Source organism: Pleurodeles waltl, chromosome 2_2 (assembly GCF_031143425.1).
Source record: "Pleurodeles waltl isolate 20211129_DDA chromosome 2_2, aPleWal1.hap1.20221129, whole genome shotgun sequence".
NCBI lineage: Eukaryota > Metazoa > Chordata > Amphibia > Caudata > Salamandridae > Pleurodeles > Pleurodeles waltl.
In genome coordinates, this window is record NC_090439.1 from 717,614,484 (window position 1) to 717,638,110 (window position 23,627).

A 23,627-nucleotide genomic window follows, 5' to 3' on the forward strand; every position below is an offset into this window, starting at 1 on the left:
TTTTGCAGGTCCTCTTCACCCAAAATCCGCCCTGGGGTTCCACTGGTCCAGTCCTGCTTCTGCTTTTCCAGCCACAATGTTCCCATGTGTTAGCCTTTGGGAAAACCGGATAACTTACCTCTCTGCACCCGGCCCATGGGGATCTTCTAGGTACTTACCTTTTGGGGTTCCACTCTCTCCCAGCACTTGTCACTTGTCTAACTACTCCATACACTATGGGGGGGGGGACACCCATTCGCATTCCATTTTTTGTGTGTATGGTTTGGATCCCCCATTGGGCCTTAGTTAATTTATGCTTTTCTGGTTACTTACCTGTGTATATCTTTTGTGCCTATACATCCAGAGGGAGGTATACCAATGGTATCCTAGTTTGGGGTGCCTATAATAAAGTACCTTTATTTTTGCAACACTGTGTGGTTCCTTTCATATGTGATAAGTTAACTGTGTGACTACTGTGGTATTGCAAGTGCTTCACATGCCTTCTAGATAAGTCTTGGCTGCCCACCAGAGCCTCCCTAGAGAGCACTGGTTGTCTAGACACTGTAACACTCACTAATATGTGTTTCCTTGGATCCAGTATAAGTTGCAACACCCTAGGTGTCCACCACACACTGAGCCAGTTTCCTACACAGTTATGACATAAATTGAATGCAATTCCCAAACTAATTTAGATGAAACTAATTATTATTTTGGCACAAAAAAAAGCTAGTCTGTTTTGAGGGTCAGGAGATATTTAAAAACAATTGGGATACTTCTAATTATAGGCAGACAGGAATTCTTCTAAGCATGCAGTCTTGTAATGTCCTCTCCGTCCCTAGCAGCATTCTGATTTAACAGTGGTGTGTAGGAGTTTATGTAAGCTTAACCCAGCAATGATTGGCCAAATTAACCCACATTCTACTCCACTACATTTAAGCATTATGGTCCAGTTCCTTTGTCTCTTTTGATGCTTTTTCCACGGATTTGCCAGTTGGTGGAAGTGAACCCTGTGTGTCTCCCTCTGTTATTTGCCTAGATCACCCCAAATCCCTGTAGGATCAAAAGCAAACACACCTCTTCTGTGCACCACTCATCCCTCCCTTAGGGAGAAATGTTCCTTGCAATCTGCTGTAGTTCTGCGCTTCAAAGTAGACTAGCTTTGTGACTTTCATTTTGACCTGTAATTGTTAAAACGTGTAGTAACATGTGGGTTCAATAGGTATAGAATAAGTAAATGAGTGAGTAAAGATATGTAAAGCACTCTGTGACCTTGCGAGGTATCCTTTCTCTCAACTATTGTGGCAAATGGAAAACAAAAGTGTTCTTAAAAAAGAAGGCAATGCGAGAATGGATGTAACAGTGAAAAACATAAGCATGAGAAAAGAACAGCTAGCTCTTAAGTTATTTTCTGGAGAGGGCATGATTTGTTTATGTTCTCAAAGACACAGGATGGAGGAGTCCAGCTATTTGCTGGCCTTTAGAAAGAAAGTTCGTCCTCAACAATTTGGCCTCCGAATCTTCGGAATCTGAAGAATAGTAGGGGAAGAAGAATGAAGCTTCATAGTGGTTGATTTTGCCAAAAGCCGTTTTGATTAAAGAAAGGGCTAGGGTCGTGTATTGCTGTTGGTCATAGAATGGGACATATGAATATATTGTTTTTTCAAATTGTTAACTATTATAGAAACACAAGATCAATTGTCAAGGGTTCAAATCTGAGTACCCGCATTGCTTCAGCATTCTGAACGGTTTGAAGTTGCGCTAGTGCTGGTTTGGGGATCACTTTGCTAGTTTAGTTGCCTTAGTGTAGGTGAGATGACACTTTCGCTTAGATATCTTTCTTAGGTCAGTCCAGTGGGAGAAGAGAAATAGTTTTTCTGATTAAAGCAGATGACAGCATCTTAGGTGATTTTTTTGTTTTAACAATAAACATCAGTTCCTGGGAAAAGGATTGGGGAGATCCCAGTGAACTCTACCACCAGGTTCGAGACCAAAGACAAGAGGAGCCACTGAAAATTAGCACCCCATTTTGCCTTCTAATTTTAAATAAATTTGGAGGCCATCCAGTTAGTTAAAGAATTTTAACACTGTAGCATGGACTGCGTTGTGAGGTTGTCAAGGTCCGGATCAATTGAGAATTTTCAGCAAAACAGAAAAAAGTAAAACAAAAAAAGCGACTGCATGAGAGCAACTCAGGGAAGAATAAGAAAGTGTATAAACTTTGTGCCGAGCCAAGAGGCACCCTACATGTTACCGCATTAATGGTTGAAAAGAATGAAGAGGTACCACTTGGTCACAGTTTTCCAAGTAAAATGCCATCCTTGCCAGAGCACTGACCTCCCCACTACCACACCACAAACAACAGAAGAAGAATGAGGTAGGAGACATAATCAAAACCAGTAATGGCATTCAAGAGAATCTAGGAGGTGCAGCACATATCATGCCGAATACTGGGATCCTCTAGTCTAAATAGGCCCACAATCTAATATGATATATTTCTAAGATATTGTAAATTTATCTGACCCATCCTTCATTGCACCCCCACCTTAGCAAATCTTAAGCTCCCACCATCCATTTACCAGCAAGAAATGCCAAGCCTTATTCAGAAAATCAGACTATCCGAACAACATGTTACCCCGTGCAAAGCTGCCTGTATGTAGCAAGTGTCTCCTGCACTGAAAACTGACACCACATTCTTCATAAATGCTGTATTTCCCATTGGAAACATCCTGAAAGCCCATACATATCCCATTGTTGTACCTCTCTTGAAAAACCCACAGCTGTTAAAATGGTCCTTTCCAAATAGTGACTGAAGTCCAACTTGCCCTAGCCTAGCAATATTATCATTTAAAATAATCAGACCATTTTAAGACTTGGAGTGTAGGTGTCTTCATTTAACAGCATTCAAACCGTCCTAGTAAACCAAAGCCCACTTTTCCAAATTGTCTCACTCATTAAGCACTGACGTGTGTACCTCATATCTTCTTGGTCATGCTTGCTCTTTAATGTCCGTGTGTCTTGTAGCGCAGTTCCTTGGGCTGTACTGTGAATCTAGAAATGTGTGCTGATGATGCCCATGTTAATTTCCAGCATCCAAATGAAGTCATTGAATGAAGCTAGCATTCATACCTGTCGGCATCATGTCTTCACTGGACTAAAGAGTTTCCTTTGCTTGAATGGAACACAAACAAGAGTCCTTGCTTCTGGGGTATCACAGTATCCTTCAAATGGCCCTCCATAAGTGGTGCAGCACCATGCAGCACACTGAAGGTATAGAGTCTTGGAGAAGTATTCTATTCAAATATGTCTGTTGTTCCCCAAGAAAACAAAGTGGCCAGGAGTATCAATCTCCAACACTCACTCCTCTGAAATCTCACTACCAGACACCAACTGGGCGGCCTTTGTGATGGCACATCTGTGCTACTGCAACATCATCTTGACAGGCTGCAAAGTTTCCAAAAGTTAGGAAGTCAGATCATGACTGAATCCACTGAAAGGTGAAAACGTGAAACCTACCTTACATCTATATTTTGGCTCCCAATGGAGGCAAGAATTAAGCTAGAAGTTCAGTGTATACTAAACAAAGCTTACTTGGCCGCGTGAAGGGCTAATATTTAGCAAAAGCCTTGCTCAGCATTGCACCCTAAATACAATCACTCTAGCATGGGATATTCTGCAAGCAAATAGAATATGAGCCCCTAATAATGTACATAGTTCACAAATTATTCCCCCTGTAGCTCTGTTTTAAAAATTTGACAAGTTTGAATTATGAGATATGTTGTGAGGTACTGATATTGCATCACCGCAGAGCTGTCATTGCTGGGGTAGATTCTTATGTAATTATTCCCAGCTTTCTGGGTTCAGAACTGTTCCCCTTTCACTAACCTAAGCCTCGGTTATTTCAGTTTTATAAAGCTCCTTCTCTTTGAACCAAATTGTAATACAAAACTCCATCAGAAAAAGCAACAATTTTCATGGCTAATGCAAAATAGTGTTCAGTTTGGTAATTCCTACCCACCTTGTAAGTTTTGCCTTCAAAGGTTGGAGTACACTTGCCTATCTTTTTTGTTATTGTATCAAAATGAATTAGTATCTGATCCTAATTTATAGTAATGATTTTGTTACTGGTAAAGTGGAGCTCATAAGAAATACATGTTTGAGAATAGGAATATTTGAATATAGTTCATTCATCATATAAATGCCATCTTTAGATTTCCCTCCATTTGAGGTTTTTCACCATTCAAGTTGATTTAAAAATTCAGTTTGTAAAGGTCTTTTGTGCTACATGACAACCAGATCTATAGATATGTAACCTTGTACAGCAGACAGGTTTTTACTCTGAGTTCTTCCTCTGGTGGGCAGTCACTGATGAAATATTGGTTTTATTAAGGCTCATTGAATATCCTGCATCTTTAGCAGTATTGTACTCTATAGCAAATCAAGTACTGTAGTTAGGGATTTAGTGTGCACTAGTAGATCCCCAGAATTCACAGGCAGGATACTTTACCAATGTAGGAAGCTGGCTATCTATGTAGTGCACCAATGTATGGGGGCAGCATGCAGGTATTCTAGGTGACCCTTGTTGCTTTACAGGGTTACAAATGACAATCCCAAAAGCTCTCTTTTGTGATAGTGTGGGTGAGCAGTTAGGCTTATCAGAAAGTAGTGCTAAGCGTTTGTTTTACTCTCAGAGGCAATAAATGAGACAGACACTCAAGAAGGAACTCTAGACCAGTTCTAAGAAGAATAGATAATTTGCTTATATTATGTTTCAACACCAGAAATAGCAAAATACCAGTTGTGTCTTTAAAGCAGTAATACAAACCTATGGAGAGAAACACAAGAATTGCATACAAGCATTCAACAGCAATTTACAGGCCAAGTTCTCAGGATCTAAGGTAAGTATAGGGCACTGTCCAAGGCAGCACCAACAAGTCACCTCAGGTTGCTCTTTGGCACGACTTGGTGCAGATGTGCTTTACGACGTCTGGTGCCCTGTTGGTTTCAATGGGAGATGGTCCTAGAGAAAAAAAGCTGCAGGTGAGGACTAGGGGTCTAGTCCGACTGAACTGACACGTGGGCTCAATTCATGCATTGCTCGTGGATGTAGGGGCGCCGTTAGTCCTCTTTTCCTTGGTCCAGGGCAGCTGGGAGCAGAGTTGTACAGGACCATTGGGGTTCTGTCACCGGAGATGATCCCAGTAGAGGGGGCCCTGCAGAGAGAGGCTGCAGGCATGGACTTGGGGGTACAGTCTGACCAAACCAACAGGTGGGCTCAGATCTCACAAGTCTAGGGACGTAAAGACTCTGTTGGTCCTCTTCTCCTATGTCCAGGGTGGTTGGGTGCAGAGGTGTACTGGACTGTCAGGTTTCGGTCACTGGAGGCAGTGACCATGAAGGCTTGGTGTGTTGTTACTAGAGAGTTTCCTATTAGTTTAATTGATTTGTGTTAGTTATATCTTGATCCAGAGTATTGCATTAGAATGCTATTGTTTTATTAAAAGCAAGCTCTGCAAGATACTTTCCATTTTTGTTTTTCATTGGTTGTGCGCTTCCTTCTAATTCTACTAATACAAGTGTTACCTGATTTGTAACTGTCCATTATACCTTTTTGCACTTCTTGCTTTCCTCACTATACATTTCAGCTGATGCCGCCCTGCCTGTAATTCAATATTCATTTCTGGTTCATGAGTAATTGAACTAGTTGGAATTTTTAAAATGTTTCTATTAAAATTATGCCAGTGTTCCTTTATCTAATGCTATCAAGGTTTTTGGATCCCATCCCATGCTAGTTCAGAGAACTCTCAAATACGCTTTGAGTGCGTCCCATACATCCCTCAAATTGGCCATACCTTTATTAATCTAAATCAGTTCTTCATAGCTGTGAAGAATTAAATTGATAGTTTCAGACCTAGTAAATAAATTGTAGTCCATATTTCTCTATTTGAGTTCAGATATGGATACCCACATTTATATGATCTTATACTGATCTAATTCCTGCCCACGCAGGGGCAAAATAATGAATGATTGCTAACTTAAGTAGTAAACAATGGAGTAATAAGTTTTTTATCTTGTGAATTTAAAGCTTTACTTTTATCTGCGTACTTGTGCTAAATATCATTTAATTTGAGGTTGGTCATTAAAGACTTCATTTGGGTTTCATTTTGTAGCAAATAATTTGAGTTGTTTCTGGATGTATTTTTATTAATTCTTGGTTGCAAGGCCAAATTGAAATCTGACCCACTGGTTGAAAGAACTGACATGGGGTCACAAAAAGGGAAAGCACACTTATTCAAGATGGAAAAGATCTACAAAGTGATTCCAGACCAGACACTCCTCTGCAATATCTAACACACCGAGTCCCTACTGAGACAGACACTTTTAGATGAGGCACACCTGGGGTGGCTTTTGATGCAAAGCTCCATATATCACTGGGGAGATGAGAACAATAAAATCGTCCATCGTCTTTTCTCTGCCACACGCCCATATGCAGATTAGAAAGCGACACAGGCAGTAGCCTCAATGAAGAGCCTTTGACATCTGCTGAATGTGCACAGATACTCGGCTGCTTTCATAGCACACCTACCTACCTGTCGTCTCAGTGCCGAAGAGAGGAGCTCTGGGGAGGGTACGACCCACAGGCCATCTTCATAGTGGACGTGCCTACCTACTTGCCATCTCATTGCAGAGAAGAGGAGCTCTGTAGAAGGGTACGATCACACTTGAAGAACTAGGGGAAACCCTGACCGAACTCTAACCTGATAAAACCCTGGGCCCCAATAGATTGTCAGTGAAATTCTTGGAAGCATACTAGACCTGACTAGGCTGGAAGAAGCAGACATGCACTGAGGTGCGTAAGGTAGGTCAGTTGCCACCAGATGTGTGGCATACAGACACAACTGTTAGCCCAAAACTAGGTCAGCCCCCAACTTGCTGCTCCTCCTACTGTCTCATCTCCCTACTTAACGTAGAGATGAAAATCTGGGCCAAAGCCCTTGCCAGCCGACTGGTGGGATTCCTGGTCCGCCCTGACCAGTCCAGATTTATGTCCTGTCAGGCCACATAACAAAATATCCAGGGAATTCGAATGCCCTGGTAGTGGGATACCCAGCGAGAAGGCACTACTCTTGGTTGATTTCCACAAGGCATTTGACTTGGTAGGGTGGATTTACCTGTTAGTTCTCCTTAACAAAATTATTTTTGACCCCTGCTATATCAGCTTTGTTAAGGTATTATACTCTCACCTCATGGCCCTGGTTTGCTCAGTGGGTTCAGTAACCCAGGCAGTCTCAATACAGCAGGGAATGTAGCAGGGAAAACCCCCTGTCTCCACTGAGCTTTTTGCTGACCATCGGGCCTTTGGCAGATTGGCTGCAAATAGACATGCAGGTGCAGGGATTCAAGTGGGGTTCTGGAGTGTCAGAAGAGTTTGCACTGCATGCGAATGATGTACTCATCTTTCTGTTAGGTCCATTCTGGTTGGGCCCGCAGGCTCTACAGAGTTTGCAGATCTTTGGAGAATACTCTAGCATACATATTACTATGGCCAAATCTTCTCTGCACCTACTAGGATGCTGGACACAACTGCAGATGTGCACAGCCGTCTTCCAGTACCCAGGGGTCTGTATTACTGAAGGCAGTCAGAGGGCTTGTGGTGAAAACATCCAACCTCATCTAAACAGACTACACAAAGATTTTTACTTTTGGTCTACACTTCCTCTCTCACTTATGGGCAGATTGACAGTCTATAAGATGTATGGACTCCCTTGCTCATCCTACAGAACTACTCATACCCGGGATTTTCTCTACCTCTCTGAACGAGGCACTGCAGCACTTTCTTTGGAACTAGTGACTACCCAGAATCACGGTTACCAAATGCTTTAGGACTATCTGTAATGGCAGACTTGCCACATGAGACATCACTTCATACTGTAGTGGCGCACGCCTAATGGTGCTTAGCGAGTGGTGGTTTAGAGGATCTGACAACCCAGCGTGCTCCTCTGAGAAATGGACCATGGAGGATTCTCTAATTGTACATATTCTGTATGGCGGTTCACTCCCACCATTCCCCCGATGCTTCCCCTGGCGACAAAGGTAGTATACTACGTTTGGCATGGTGCCCTCTGAGGACTGGGCTAGAACAAGCTTCCTGATGAGAGAAGCTGTTGTTAACTGGGTGTTGACTTCCACCAGTGACTGAGCTAGAGGAATTCAGTAGCAGGGATCTCATCAAGATCACTAATTTGGAAGACATTACAAAGAGGACTACCATTAAGTCATTCACAGACCTGCAAGCAGAATACGAGCTCTGTAAAATTCAGTTTTACTGCTTTCTGTAGTTTAGGCATGCACTCCTATATCAGGTCTAAAGGAGTTTCCGGAGTTAGTCCCTTGGAAGCTGAGGTGCTGCTCAGCCTGCTCATATGACATAATCTATCATTTATATATGTTGTTGGTCATACACACACCAGATTGCTTTCTCTGGGTGACTTGGACGTAGGACTTTGAGCAGATATATGACCCTGACAGGAGGGAAGCACTGGATTCTCCTAGAAAGGTGGCTATTGCAATTCTTTTCTTCCTTATACAGTTCAGATACTTACACAGAGTTTACCTCATGCGCACTAGACTATGTCATGTGTGTGATCTCCTTTCCGACATGTCTGCAGTGCTCTGCCCCCCCACAGAGACTTAATTCACACGGTATGGGGTTTGCCAGGTCCTTGCCACATTATGGGGTGGAGTTCTAACCTGTCTCAAAGGTGTTCTGGTTTTGCCCGTTTCCAAGGATCCCAAACTCATACTGCTACACGTTTCAGACATACTTACGTGCAGCAGATATAAAATAGCTCTGCTTTGGATTGGGCTGGTAGTGGACAAAGCCCCATCTCTCACAGATTGAGAAAAAGGCCTAGACAGATGCATGGATCTGGAGTACTAATCAGTGCAGCCAGGTGCTGCACGCAGAAACATGGGAAGGTCTGTGGTGACTGAGCCAAATACCTGGGGCATAACACAACTCACACACAAGGCTGTCCTGGTCCTTGGATAATGAAGTGCAAGCATACAGAATTTGATAGAGAGGACCATCATCCCCCAGGGAGTGGGGCTGCTGCAACACTTCAAAGAAGCTACCTTCTTCCTTCTTTGAATCTATGCACCATTTGGGGGCAGTATGGATGTGGGACAGTATTGTGCTTATTTTTCTGGTCCGTACATTATCAATGTTATTAATGTTCAAATGCCAAAAAAATATGTTATTAAAAAAAGAAAGATAACAAGATCTCCTATGAATGTCTTTTAAACAATTACATCACCTATGTTGGTCATATAAAATCCTACAACAGTACATTTTTGCAATATGTCTGTTAGGGTCTACCAACCATTACAGTTAACATTCTTCATATGAAGGCCTAATCAGGATCACCAACCCCTTTGTTTTATTGGTGTAGTTAATGAATACCGCGTGCTCCCACCATTGTGTCTAAGGTAGCTGCTTTGAGTCTGTTCCCAGTAGATAACGCTATATAAGGGATTAATACAAGGTGTGCTTTACTATCATTAATAACCAGAAGAATTACCCTTACTAAAGTTCTTCAAGCTGTTAAGGTTTTGTGCTTGCCTATTTAATTTATCCATGTTTATTAAATTAATAATGTATTTAATTTGGCTTACTATTCTTTCAATTCAAGTCTGGATTACTACTGTACTTGTTCCCCATTTCATGTGCCTCCCTCCAGGGAGTTTGTTTGGAATAGTGCTAAACTTGAGTGGAGAGCTATGGTGCCTATTAACCAGAATGAAGATCCATCGCCCACCCCCTATCTACCCCCTCATGAGCCTCTCTTAACCTTTAGTGTGCATAGCTGTTTGTTTAGATTTCTGGTGGTGATGGGAAATATGGGATGTTATGGTGAAGGAAGCCTAGACCTGCTTGGTATGGACCCAAGAAGTGATTCCACTGATCATTTGGCTGCCCTCCTGTGTGAACTACAGGGATACAGCAGGTTCCAGAGGTCTTTTCTGCTTCCCAGCTTCCTAGACCCAACTTGACCTGACCTGGTCCCCTTTTCTAACCTCTGCGGGAGTCAGTCCTGACCCACAAATGTTATACGCAAGGTCCTGGGCCTTTGGTCAGAGTTAGATTGTACATTTCCATGCTTATTTAAAATTTCTCTGAATCTGGCACGTAGCCCTTCAGAGCTGGCAGCCTCTAACCGAATACTTCACCAGATCCGATGCAGAGTCCTTCAGAACCACCTAGCTCTTAACCAAAGGCTTAACCATATTGGTCTCAGAGCAATGCGGAGCAGCACTACACAGATCATCGTCAAAGCTTCACCGCAGAGCCTCACAGAGCCACTCCCAACTGAAACCCTCACCACATTAAATGCAGAGCAACACAGAGCCACGTGGCATAGGCTCACGTTGAAGTCAGAAGACAAAAACATTCAGCGGGACGAACCTGGTATCCAGCCCACACTCCATTGTGGTTGGTGTGAACTTGTGACTTTGTCCCCAACCGGCATGACCAGATTACAACAGTTGGTGCTTTGAGCTTTTTGGCACTACTTTTACCCTTTAACTGTAAAAATAGCAACTGCTGATCTACTGATAGGATATTTGCCATTTGATTTTATTAAAATTTACCCTATTTATGTTTAGAATTTTTCTTGTGTTGTGTATCTGACAGAGACTTCTAGCTGCAGATTCCTTACCTTTGAATTCTCATCAAGTGCTAGACGGGATCCAGAAGTTTTTCGTGAGCAGTACCCCTGCATGCTGCTAAGTGGCGCCGATCGGCTCTACATCTATGCTGGAAATGACGTTGCGGTTCCTGTATAGGCACCACCCAGGTGCACCGACATCAGTACTTTTCTTTCCGCACCAGCCAGCGTCGATCAGAGAGAGACTTACACCTGAGTCATTTTTTGACTGACCTTTTTCGACATTTTTTCGAGCTTTTTTTAAGGTGTCTTCCTCCTGGTGTGTTGAGATGTCATGTAAGACAGGTTTTAAGCCCTGCAGATCCTGTCATCGGGCGAGGTCGGTGACTAATCTGTACCTTGTCTGTTTGTGGTATCTAGAGCACAACCCAAAGTCGTTCTGTGAGTGCCAGTCCATGCATCTGAAGGCTTTTGAGGGAGCAGCCTCTAATGCTGATGGCGGCCTGGCACACGACTCTGTGAGGTCGAGGTCCTAGTCACTTGGAAGGTCTCGAGACCGGTCTTCAAGTCCCAAGTCGTCATCGTCCCTCTCCAAGTTCTCGGGCGGTTGGGTAAGTTGAGGCACAAGAGGAAAAGCAAGAAGTCAAAATGGTCTGTTTGCCAATGCAGAGAGGAAGCGTCGTCATTCTAGGCCTCGTTCTTTGGAGCCCGGGCCGACTCTGCGCCTCCCAGAGTTTCCAGGAGACGAATGACCCCTGTCCAGCTAAAAGAATTTGATGAGGCCATGCGCCTCATTTTTGGGCAGTCCAACCCTCCTGGCTCGCCTTTGTGCCCCACAGGGCTTAAATGGACTACACCCGGTTCTGAGCAGGCAGCTTCGCTGCTGTGGGCTCCCAAGGATCCAGTCCTGGATCCGGACTGGGGCTGTGGAAGGTCAGGATGGTACGACCAACGCCAGTCTGGATGCCTATGCTCCCAGCGCTGCCGCCCACCAGCGGCGCCATCCCCATTGCTAGCTCTGACTGCGGCACAGAGCCGGATGTGCGTTGTCCGAAACTGACTCTGGCGCCGTCAAGAGCTTTGCCTCTTAGATTGGATGTTGAACCCTATTCTGCTGTGCTAGGATTCGGGGAAGACTGGGCAGGGTCACTGGACCCTTTGGAATACTATCCCTGTGAAGAGGAAATGGATTGGCTTAGGGACTTGGGTGATACCGGTGTACTGAACGCATCTCTAGATACTGGCATGCTTTCTTCCCCTAATGTGGCTATGGAGGAGGGAGCCTCCTATGCAGTGGTGGTGAGGAGGTCAGCTGAGGTCCTGGACCTTCAGCTACCATCGGTGGCAGTCGAGGCCAATCTCCTTCGTGGCAGTCAAGGCTAATCATCTTAACACAAAGGGAGAGGAGGGGAGAGGAAAAAACCTAGACCCCAAACTGCATCCCCAAGATACACAACCAAGTACACAAGGAGTATGGGGTGTTGTTATGGGTACCAAGTGCAAGGAAGGTACCCTGGACCCTCTGTATATCTCGAACTACGGGCCTTGTTTGTGTGCTGAATGTGGCTGTCCGGAGGGGAATTTCTCATTATGGATTAGGTGGTCTCACACACTATATAGTGTCATGCTTCATCATTTGACCACATAGCCCCATCTAGGTAGGATAGTACCACTTGGATGGACTCAACCTCGCGTTAAAAGAACTCGGATGGAGTGCAGAGATAAAGGTTATCCAGATAGAAGGGGGATCCAGTTGTACTACACCTAATCAGTCACTGTGTTGTAGTGCACCTTTATTCGTGGTGACTGCTGGTGAGATTAAAAATAAGCGGTGGGACACCTATTGAGGGTAATGACTCTAAGAGTCACCTACTATTTACTGGCGAATAGTAGGTGACCCTTCAAGTTTTTAATCTCACCAGCAGTCACCACGAATAAAGGTGCATTACAACACAGGTGGGCTCTTGTGAATAGGCCGATTGCCCCCGCACCTTTGGACCCAAGTTACCTGACTCAATACCCTTCCCCTGAGAGCTTTGTGGTCCAAGCCTCTACTTCCCATGGTGCGTTTCCTACTGCTCCCCTGTATAGGGAATTCTAGAGTCTGCACTCATCTGGAATATGATGTTTTCTTGCATTGCGTCGATGATCACTGCAAGTCTTTTGGTCCATTACTCCCACACTCTGTGGGACGCAGTTACGCAAGTGCTGCCACAGGGCCCGGAGGAGGCCCGGGGTGTATTGTCTCAGGCTGTTGCAGACGGGAGAGATGCAGCGAAGTTCACAATTGGGTGCAGACTAGACACTACTGACTCGCTAGGCAGATCAATTTCAACAACAGTGGCCCTCATGTGCTACGCATGGCTGAGAACGTCTGGCTTTTCCGGGGATGTCCAACCTTCCCTTATGGACATGCCCTTCGATGGTACCCATCTCTTGGGAGATAAGGCAGGTTCTTCGTTCAATCGCTTCAAGGATTCTCTGGCTACGGGCAGGTTCCTGGGCCTAGCGGCGGCTCCTCATCCCCTCCAATCTGCCTTTCGCTCCTTACGTGGCACAGTTTCCTGTCCAGCCACTGTGCCGTGCATGCTGCCCAGCCCCTGCATGTCCAAGGGCGCACAGGACCCACTGATCTCCTGGGTCAAGTGGCCAGGAGTCTGGTCAGTCTGCCACCCCCCTTTCTGCAGCAGCTTCTAAACCCTCCTAATCTGCCTGTCTGCCACCATGGACAGCCAGTTGGCGGCAGGATTCGCCGTCACCCGCTCAACTGGCAATCTACTACTTCAGACAGGTGTTTTTTGCAGATCATCTGAAGGGGATTCCCCTTGTCCTTCAAGACAACCCTGTAGGAAGCTGTCCCTATATATACTATACCAAAGTAAGGTATAATGTGCATAAAGTCCAGGGATTCCCCAGTGGGTTTTACAGAGGCTAAAGTAGATAGTACAAAAGCTCTCTTTTGTGGTAGTGTGGCCGAGCAGTTAGGCTTATCAGAGGGAGGTGCTAAGCATGTGTTGTACACACAATCAAGGAATGAAGCACACACTCAATCACTAACTCCAGTCCAGTGTTTTATGTATCAAAAAATATGTATTGCTACTTTATTTCTAGAACCAAAAGGATCTTTTTTGCAGGTAAGTACGGTTTCAAGACTGTATCACTTTCAAGTATCAAATGCACTTTGTAGTTAAAACAGTTTTCAGGTAAGTAATACTTTTCTGTATCAGAATTGACACTGCATCCCTGGGAGGGTGGGATGTACATATACAGTTTATAGGTAAGTACTAGACTTACGATCCCAGTTTTCAGGGTTTAAGTTGTCCATGGGGCAAAGTTTAGGAAGACACTAAAGGTACACCACCAGCAACACGGGGCTGGGTGGGTACAGAGGTAAAAATTGGTAGTGAGTGCCCAATGGAATTCTTGGGAGACTGGGGGCACTCAAAAGTGAATGGTTTGCAGTTAAGTATCCAGTTTCAGGACACTGGCCCTGGGGGGGTTTAGATCAGCACCCGGGGGCCACAGGTAAGCACCAAACACACACCCTTATTGGCACAGGGGCGGCCGGGTGCAAACACAGCATTTGGCGCCCAATGCTTTCCTGTGAGGAGCTCTGCATCACAAAGAGGCTACAGGCTTGGTCCAGGGGATCGGGTGAAGAAGACCAGCAGCTGGACAGGTAAGTTGAGGCTCCTCTGGATGTTGATGTACTGTCGGCTGGGTTCCCCTATGTCAGGGGGCTGTGGATGCAGGGATACCTTTAAGTATCTTCACCTGATCTGGTCGCGGTCATAAGGGTCCTCTGGATTCAGTCTGCGGTTGTCGTCGTGGTGGCCAGGAGGGGTCAACCCAGGGTAGGACTCGAGGTCGGATTCGCAGAGGGACTCTCTCTGGTTAGGTGAGCCACCAGGGCTCGGGTTGTGGGACTCGGGTGCAGAGTGGGCAGGACTCCCTAATCCGGAGGGCTCTGTTGTCCTTGTTGAAGGTTTCTTTGTGGACAGAGCCGCTGTCCTCAGGAGATCTGGTCTTTAGGGAAGGCAGGCAGTCTTCTGACGGTTGGGAGATGTTGCTGGTCCTGCAGAATCCATCACATTTTTGAAGCAGGAGTCTTGAAGCTGCAGACAGGCCAGTAGGGCTGGGTACAAGTCATTTGTCATCTGGAGTCTTCACCGCTGGGTCGGCTGTTCTGTCCTCCTTCTTGAGGTTGCCAGCAATCGGAAGAACTGGGTTCAGGGGTGCTCCTCCCTAATAGTTTTAGGGGTGTTACAGGGGCCAGAGTGGAGTAGCCAATAGCTATGGTCCCTGGGGTTGCCACACCATTCTGTGCCCACTCGCTTTGGGGAGGGGGCACATTCTTATCCCTCTTGATCACTCTCCTCCAAAACAAGATGGAGGATTTTGCAAGGAGGGGGGTCACTTCAGCAGCTCTGGACACCCTAGGGGTGGTCCCAGTTGCAGTGGTCACTCCTGCTTGTTTTTCCTAATGTTCCGCCAGACCTGCTGCCAGAAGTGTGGCTTGGTCTGGGGGGGTGGGCATCTGCACTAGCTGGAATGCCCTAGGGCACTGTAACAGGAGACCTGAGCCTTTGAGGCTCACCGCCAAGTGTTGAAGTTCCCGCGTGGGGAGGGTCGGGCAAGATGTGAAGCACCTCCACCCAGAGCAGGCTTTGATCCTGGCCCCTGGAGAGCACAAAGGCTCTCACCCCATGGGGTCGGAAACTTGTCTGTCAGTGGCAGGCTGGCACAGACCAGTCAGCCCTACACTAGATGGTTGGGTGTGATACAGGGGGCATCTCCAAGATACCCGCTGCGTACATTTTACAATAAATCTAACAATCTAACACTGGCATCATGGTGGGTTTATTGTGCTGAGAAGTTTGATCCCAATCTTCCCAGCCTTCAGTGAAGCTTTGGGGTTCGTATGACAAACTCCCAGCCCATGTACGTAATATGGCCATACTTAACTTACAGTGTCAAAGAAATGGACTTAGACACTGTAGGGGCCTATTGCTCAGGCAGCTATGCCCTCACCTGTGAAATAGTGTACCCTGCCTTACGGCTGTTAAGCCTGCTAGAGGGGTGACTTACCTATGCCACAGGCAGTGGTTTGTGGGCATGGCGTCCAGGGAGAGATGCAGTTTCGACTTTACAGTTTTCGCCCCACCAACACACACAATCTGCAAAGGCAGTGTGCATGTGTTTGGTGAGGTGTCCCTTAGAGTGGCACAATACATGCTGCAGCCTGTAGGGGCCCTCCCTGGCCACAGAACCCTTGGTACTACAGGTACCTTTTACAAGGGACTTAGCTGTGTGCCAGGGGTGTGCCAGTTGTGGAAACATTGGAACAGTTTAGGGAAAGAACACAGGTGAAGGGGCCTGTTTAGCAGGTTTACAGCACACACTCAGTCAAGTTAGCATCAACATCGGGCAAAAAGTGTGGGTAAACACACCAAAAGAGGCACTTTCCCACAATAATAATATAAAGTCAAAGCCCCAGAATGCATTGTTGGATTAAAAAGTTGAACTAGCTGAAGGTAGCACACAACACCTCTCCCTCTCTAACAGGAAATGTAATATTTTCATAAGCTTACAGAATAGGGAAATGCTGCTATTGATGCTGTTATGTTCTCTCATTTTGCGCACTTTGGGCATTGTATGCTGGGAGAGAGAAATAATTGGCATAAACCTGGTGCTCTGGTTTTGTATCCAGACTGCAACTCTGTATTATTACTGAAGCAGGAGAAAGGAGTTGTGCAAAAGGTATATTCTCTAAAGCTCACTGGCTCTCATTTTTTGTACAGCCTGTGCTGCTCTGCTCTCAGTGGACAGGCATAAGGAGATATGCGGTGGGCCTTTTCACCACTGTTTGTGGGCCCTGTTCAACAGCGCTGCTCTTATCTCCTCAGGCTGGGGCAGAGGGGAGTTTCGTCTGTGCAGTCCATCATCAGAAGCCAGCTTAATGATCTGAACTATGACGCCACAAGTAATAAATAATTATAGGTACCTGTAGGAGGCTGGCCTTGCTTATAGTGGGTACCTTGTGGTACTTGCACCTTGTGCCAGGTCCAGTTATCCCTTATTAATAGAATAGAGGCGTTTCTAGCAGCTTAGGCTGTTAGAGGTAGCTATGGCAAAGCAGCTTAGGCTGAACTAGGAGACATGCAAAGCTCCTACTATACCACTTATGTCATATAGCACTATATCACAAGAAAACACAATACTCAAGAGTTACTAAAAATAAAGGTACTTTATTTTAGTGATAATATGCCAAAAGTATCTCAGAGGATACCCTCACTTAGGAGGTAAGTAATATACACAAATTATATGTACACAAACCAAAATCAGGGAAGTAACAGTTAGAAAAGTAGTGCAAACAATGTAGAATCACAATAGGATGCAATAGGTAGAAATAGGCCTAGGGGCTACAAAAACCATATACTCCAAAAGTGGAATGCGAACCACTAATGGACCCCAGGCCTATGGTAGGTTGTCGAGGGTCGCTGGGACTGTGAGAAAACAGTAAGAGTGTCCAAAATACCCCACCCCAAGACCCTGAAAAGTAGGTGTAAAGTTACCCTACTACCCCAGAAAGACAGTATAGTCGAGATAGGGGATTCTGCAAGAACCACAACTGCTACCAAAGCACTGAAGACGGATTCCGGGACCTGAGGACCGGGAAAGGAAGGGGACCAAGTCCAAGAGCCACGCAAGTGTCCGGGGAGGGGGGCAGGAGCCAACTAAACCCCAGATAAAGGTGCAAAAGGGCTACCTCCGGGTGGAAGAAGCCAAAGATTCTGCAGCACAGAAGGTGCCAGGAACTTCTCCTTTGGTCAGAAGATGTCCCACGGCGTGCTGGAGGATGCAGGAGTGTTTCCACGCAGAAATACCACAAATAAGCCTTGATAGCTGCAAGAGTCGCGGTTGAGGATTTTGGGTGCTGCTGAGGCCCAGGAAGGACCAGGATGTTGCCCCTTGGAGGAGGAGACAGAGGGGGTGCTCAGCAACTCAGAGAGCCCCCGCAGAAGCAGGCAGCACCCGCAGAAGTACCGGAACAGGCACTTGGAAGACCTGAGGACAGCGGTCGACTCAGAGTCACAAAGGAGGGTCCCACGAGGTCGGAGTCCAACTCAGCAAGTTGGGCAATGCAGGACGGAGTGCTGGGGACCCAGGCTAGCCTGTGCACAAAGGAAGTCTTGGAAAAGTGCACAGAAGCCCGAGCAGCTGCATATCACGCAGTACACAGGATTACTGTCTGGCATGGGAGGCAAGGACTTACCTCCACCAAATTTGGACAGAAGGGCCACTGGACTGTGAACGACACTTGGACCCAGCTCCTGTGTTCCAGGGACCTCGCTCGTCAGGATGAGAGGGGACCCAGAGGACCGGTGATGCAGAAGTTTAGTGCCTGCGTTAGCAGGGGGAAGACTCCGTCGATCCACAGGAGATTGTTTCTTGGCTTCCAGTGCAGGGTGAAGGCAGACAGCCCTCAGAGCATGCACCACCAGGAAACAGTCGAGAAAGCCGGCAGGATGAGGCGCTACAATGTTGCTGGTAGTCGTCTTGCTACTTTGTTGCGGTTTTGCAGGCGTCCTGGAGCAGTCGGCAGTCGATCCTTGGCAGAAGTCGAAGAGGGAAGTGCAGAGGAACTCTGGTGAGCTCTTGCATTCGTTATCCTAGGAATAGCCCAGAGGAGAAAACCTAAATTGCCCAGAAAGGAGGATTGGCTACTGAGAAAGGTAAGCACCTATCAGGAGGGGTCTCTGATGTCACCTGCTGGCACTGGCCACTCAGAGCTGTCCATTGTGCCCCAACACCTCTGTATCCAAGATGGCAGCGGTCTGGGACACACTGGAAGGTGCTGGTCAGGGGAGTGGTCACTCCCCTTTCCTTTGTCCAGTTTCGCGCCAGAGCAGGGCTGGGGGATCCCTGAAACGGTGTAGACTGGCTTATGCAGAGAGGGCACCATCTGTGCCCATCAAAGCATTTCCAGAGGCTGGGGGAAGCTACTCCTCCCCAGCCCTTCACACCTATTTCCAAAGGGAGAGGGTGCAACACCCTCTCTCAGAGGAAATTCTTTGTCTGCCTTCCTGGGACCAGGCTGCCCAGGCCCCAGGGGGCAGAAACCTGTCTGAGGGGTTAGCAGCAGCAACTGCAGTGGAGACCCCGGAAGGCAAGTTTGGCAGTACCCGGGTTCTGTGCTAGAGACCCGGGGATGCATGCAATTGTCCCCCCAATACCAAGATGGTATTGGGGTGACAATTCCATGATCCTAGACATGTTACATGGCCATGTTCGGAGTTACCATGGTGACGCTACATATAGGTATTGACCTATATGTAGTGCACTTGTGTAATGGTGTCCCCGCACTCAAAAAGTACGGGGAATTTGCCCTGAACAATGTGGGGGCACCTTGGCTAGTGCCAGGGTGCCCACCCACTAAGTAACCTTGCACCTAACCTTCACCAAGTGAGGGTTAGACATATAGGTGACTTATAAGTTACTTATGTGCAGTGAAAATGGCTGTGAAATAACGTGGATGTTATTTCACTCAGGCTGCAGTGGCAGTCCTGTGTAAGAATTGCCTGAGCTCCCTGTGGGTGGCAAAAGAAATGCTGCAGCCCATAGGGATCTCCTGGAACCCCAATACCCTGGGTACCTCAGTACCATATACTAGGGAATTATAAGGGTGTTCCAGTGTGCCAATGAGAATTGGTAAAATTAGTCACTAGCCTGTAGTGACAATTTTAAAAGCAGATAGAGAGCATAAACACTGAGGTTCTGGTTAGCAGAGCCTCAGTGATACAGTTAGGCACCACACAGGGAACACATACAGGCCACAAACCTATGAGCACTGGGGTCCTGGCTAGCAGGATCCCAGTGACACAATCAAACATACTGACAACATAGGGTTTTCACTATGAGCACCCCGGGCCCTGGCTAGCAGGATCCCAGTGAGACAGTAAAAACATCCTGACATATACTCACAAACAGGCCAAAAGTGGGGGTAACAAGGCTAGAAAGAGGCTACCTTCCTACAGTACCTTGTGACATTTTTCTCATTACAAATTTGTTCAGACTTCAAAATATGCTGGTAAGAAAAAACAAATGTGTGACAGCTTTTTAAATTGAGGTTCGCATCTCCTGCATTATGTTTCTAACATAATGAAGTTTATAACAAAAGTATTAATATCAATTCCTAATTTTATTACATTCTATTTGTGACATCACTAGGCAAGTCACCTGGAACACAAAATGCTGCTAATACTATTCTACAACAGTAGGTTATGACATTTGGTCATAGTATAGTAGAAGGAGTAAGAGCAAGAATTTAAGAGGACTGGGAGTGACTTGGAAGTTAACCTGATAATAAGATATACTTTCTGACCAGTTTATGCGGCATGTTGGCATGCTTATTTTCACAGTAGAAGTGTCACTTATGTTTCAACGTGTCTGCAAATACAGTTATCACCTTCATAAGATTAGGTAGGAGAGAAAGGATTTATGAAAAGTGTGGGAGAAGATGAATATTGCAACCACATAACTTACACAGGGCTCCTGGTTTCACTGTACTTATTTTTTAGACATTCCCATCAGTTGTTATCCATATTTATTTTGTGCTTTTTATAACTGTATTTATTCATATTTATTTTGTGAACATTTTAACATAATACTAGTAAATTTCTATATTTATGTAACTTATAAAGGTACACTGGCAACTGTATTCCTCTTGCGGTTTAGTTCTATAAGAAGGAATTTATAATGCATCACTCATAAGCAATAGATTCATATCCCATTAGCATTTTGATACACAATGCTGATGGAAACTGTTTAAAGTTTCAATAGGAAAAGTTGTCCCCTTCCTTTAACTCCTCTGTGCTTCAGTGCTCTCCGCTATTAGCTTAGTAATGATTGACCCCATCAAAGATATTAAAAAGAAGACATGTTTTTCACATATTTCCATATTTAAAAATAAATACAGCAAAATAGATTCCTATCTGTAAACATCAATAAAAATAAAAATTGAAGGTCTGAATTGTAAGGAATAAAATCTTCACTGTTCAGGCGACCTCACAGTTCCTTTACACTAAAAGGACATTGTACTTTTGCTGTGTTCCATAAGCTTTTGATATCCTTATCTGTGTAGTTTACTTTCATCTGTCTTGTTTTGACTCCGTGTTGAAGATTTCATACAATGCAATTATAGATGTACATTTACAAACAAATACCAGATCATAGTTCTCACTGTTTGGCCCAATATTTATGATGTAATAAATATATTATTTAAAACATTATTGAGTACCTGTTAAACCCCCAGTATTGTCTAAATTCAGTCTAACATTCAGTGTTACTGGTTGTAAGTCTGGTGTTCTCCAGCACCTGTTAGCAGGTTGCTAAAGTAATGCATAAACATTTACCTTTATGTTTTCAGGATATGGGTTTCTAATCAGTAAGTTATCTGTTAGAATTATATTGACTGCTGAAAACCATGTCACATAATCACCTAGGGCCTTCCCTTTTTTTCATGTGTCTTGTGTTTGGTCCTGTGATTTTAAAACAAGAGTGGTGATCTAACATTTTCTAATAATCTGAGAATGCAACCACCTGAACCCCTTCCCACAAGGATATAAGTAAACTGAGGGTGAGTGCTAAAGCCCCTATTAGAGGGCATGTAAGAGAACAGAGTGGTATACGTTCAGAACACTTTAACGCAGGACCGCCATACACAATAGTATAGAATACACAGTCCTTATCCAACATCTTTCCAGTGATACTGTCTATGTAGAAATAACATCGGACAAAAGTATCTCAACAGAAACTCCATAGTTTAAAGTAAAAATACTTAGTAAATATATATTAGTCTTACTGTTCATCAGCCTCCTCAAATACATGCAAACATCTTTCCTAAAATAATAATTATTCTAATTTGTGTATGTACTATTATAACTTTAAAATCATAAACAGATAAGTTTGTTTATATGAATTCACTAGTTCATTTTTACACTCCCACCCTGTGTACAGAGGCTTCTACCCACTAACCTAGTGGTAAACAATGCAAGAATATCACTTTGTATAAGTATTTATTTAATATGTGCAATATGTTGGGCCTACATTTGATTAGATTCTACTGCTAATCTATTTCAAAGAATGGAACTAGCCAGCAACCTATTAAAATTAATCCCAATCATACATTTCTGATAAAAAATACTTAGCAGTAATAGTGCAAATAACCTAGTACACAACGTGGTTTAGACATTTTAAACATATTGTCACATTCTGAATGTGTGTGTGTATATATATATATATATATATATATATATACATATATATATATATATATATATACACAATTTCAATTACATATTTAAACAAACAGTAAAAAACTGTACTACCTCGGTATCACTCACTATGCATTCATAAGTATATTAGTAGCTGTAAATGATTATCTCCTGAAATAAAACTTAGTTTTAATGACTGCTACAACTTGTTAATCTGAAAGCTTTCATATAGGTCTCTTGTGTTGGATGCTTTAAAGATGTTGCTTTGATAATAAGTAACAGAGAAGTACAAATCTTATCAGGGTCATGGCAGAACTATATGCTAGTACTATTCTTCCAAATGAAAACATGGTGCCTGTATATGCTAGCAGTAGTAATTTGCTTCTTCTTGTTCTAGCTGATTTAAGCAGAATGCACCGGCTAAATGAAGATGCATATCAAAATCCAGATGCAAAGTCATATAACGATAGACGGGCTATAGTATCTGTTGATCAGAGTTTAGCCACCCCAAGAGTTGAAAATACTGGGGCACCTACTAATAAGATTGCAGGTATGTAATCCCAAAGTGATGCCACTGATTTCAACCTATGTAGTATTGTTGCAGTCATGACTGATGCAGATAATACATTGCATGTTTTTGAAATTGCTTGTTCTTTTCCTTGACCCTTACAGTGTTGGTCTGATCTATAAGAGAAACAATATAGTGAATTATTTGCTGTGTTAGAAATGTGATATATCATAAAATGTCTCTGTGGTTCTGATAGTTTACAAGTATTTGCAGTCTTTTGACAATTTCTTTGGAATGTCAAATATCTGAACTGATTTACATCTTTACTCCGAGGCATATAAGGTGCACAGGGACCATGTATAAACTTTGACAAAGCAAAGTATTTGTAGAATTTGTATTATATTTTCCAGTTATTAGTTTCAGTTCATTTTTGAGAGGGCAATTGTAGGGAGTACCTCAGTAAGCTTCATAGGCGTGAGTGCAATAATTGATAGTGTCAGATGAATATAAAATAGATTTAGAAACCATTTTATTTTCATTGCCATAAGAGGTCTCTTTCAAAGAAGATTACATGTTCTTTGTTAACCGGAAAGAGTTTATTTCATTTCAGTTTCTGGATACATTGGTTGGCTCCCAGTGATGTCGATTTATTTTATATATGTTGTTGTTCTCTCGCCCTGTTTCAAACAATACCAAAATTATCGAACATGTAAGGAAATTGGCAGTTGGAGCTGCTAGAAAAAAAAGTAATTGTGTTCCAATGCACAAATGACACTCATCTGTTTTAACAGAATGGATCTCTAAAAGATAGAGACCATCAATTATTCTAGTGCTGTTAATGGATGCTCATTTTAAAAAAGAAAATGAATATAGATCCTACAGGTCTACGTCATTATTTAATAGCAAACTGAGACGATGCTATAGTAAATTTAATTCACTCTGGATGTACTGCTAACCTGAAAAGCCAAACCTTTTATTCATGAATTCTCCTGCTGTGACACCCAACGGTTGGATCTCTTACAGATCCCATTTATATCATCCTTTTCTCCTGGCAGCCTACAAAACCCGAAAGACAAGGGAATTTTTGTTTTGTTCACATAGGACAAGAACTCCAATTGAGGTAGTCTCAACATTCTTCCTAGATTTGTTAATTGAATATGCTGGTGTCCTCAAGGGATCTAGCAGAACTGTAAATAGAGC

At 44.2% G+C, this 23,627-nt stretch overlaps 1 protein-coding gene across 2 annotated transcripts in view; it reads left to right on the plus strand.

Moving 5' to 3' along the window:
* Window positions 1-23,627, plus strand: part of CSPP1 (centrosome and spindle pole associated protein 1) — a 976,424-nt gene that overhangs the window by 478,559 nt on the left and 474,238 nt on the right. For both annotated transcript variants that reach the window (XM_069220290.1, XM_069220291.1), the window contains one exon: window positions 22,317-22,469. In XM_069220290.1, coding sequence (XP_069076391.1) covers window positions 22,317-22,469 — 153 coding nt within the window. The remainder of the gene's footprint in view (window positions 1-22,316; window positions 22,470-23,627) is intronic.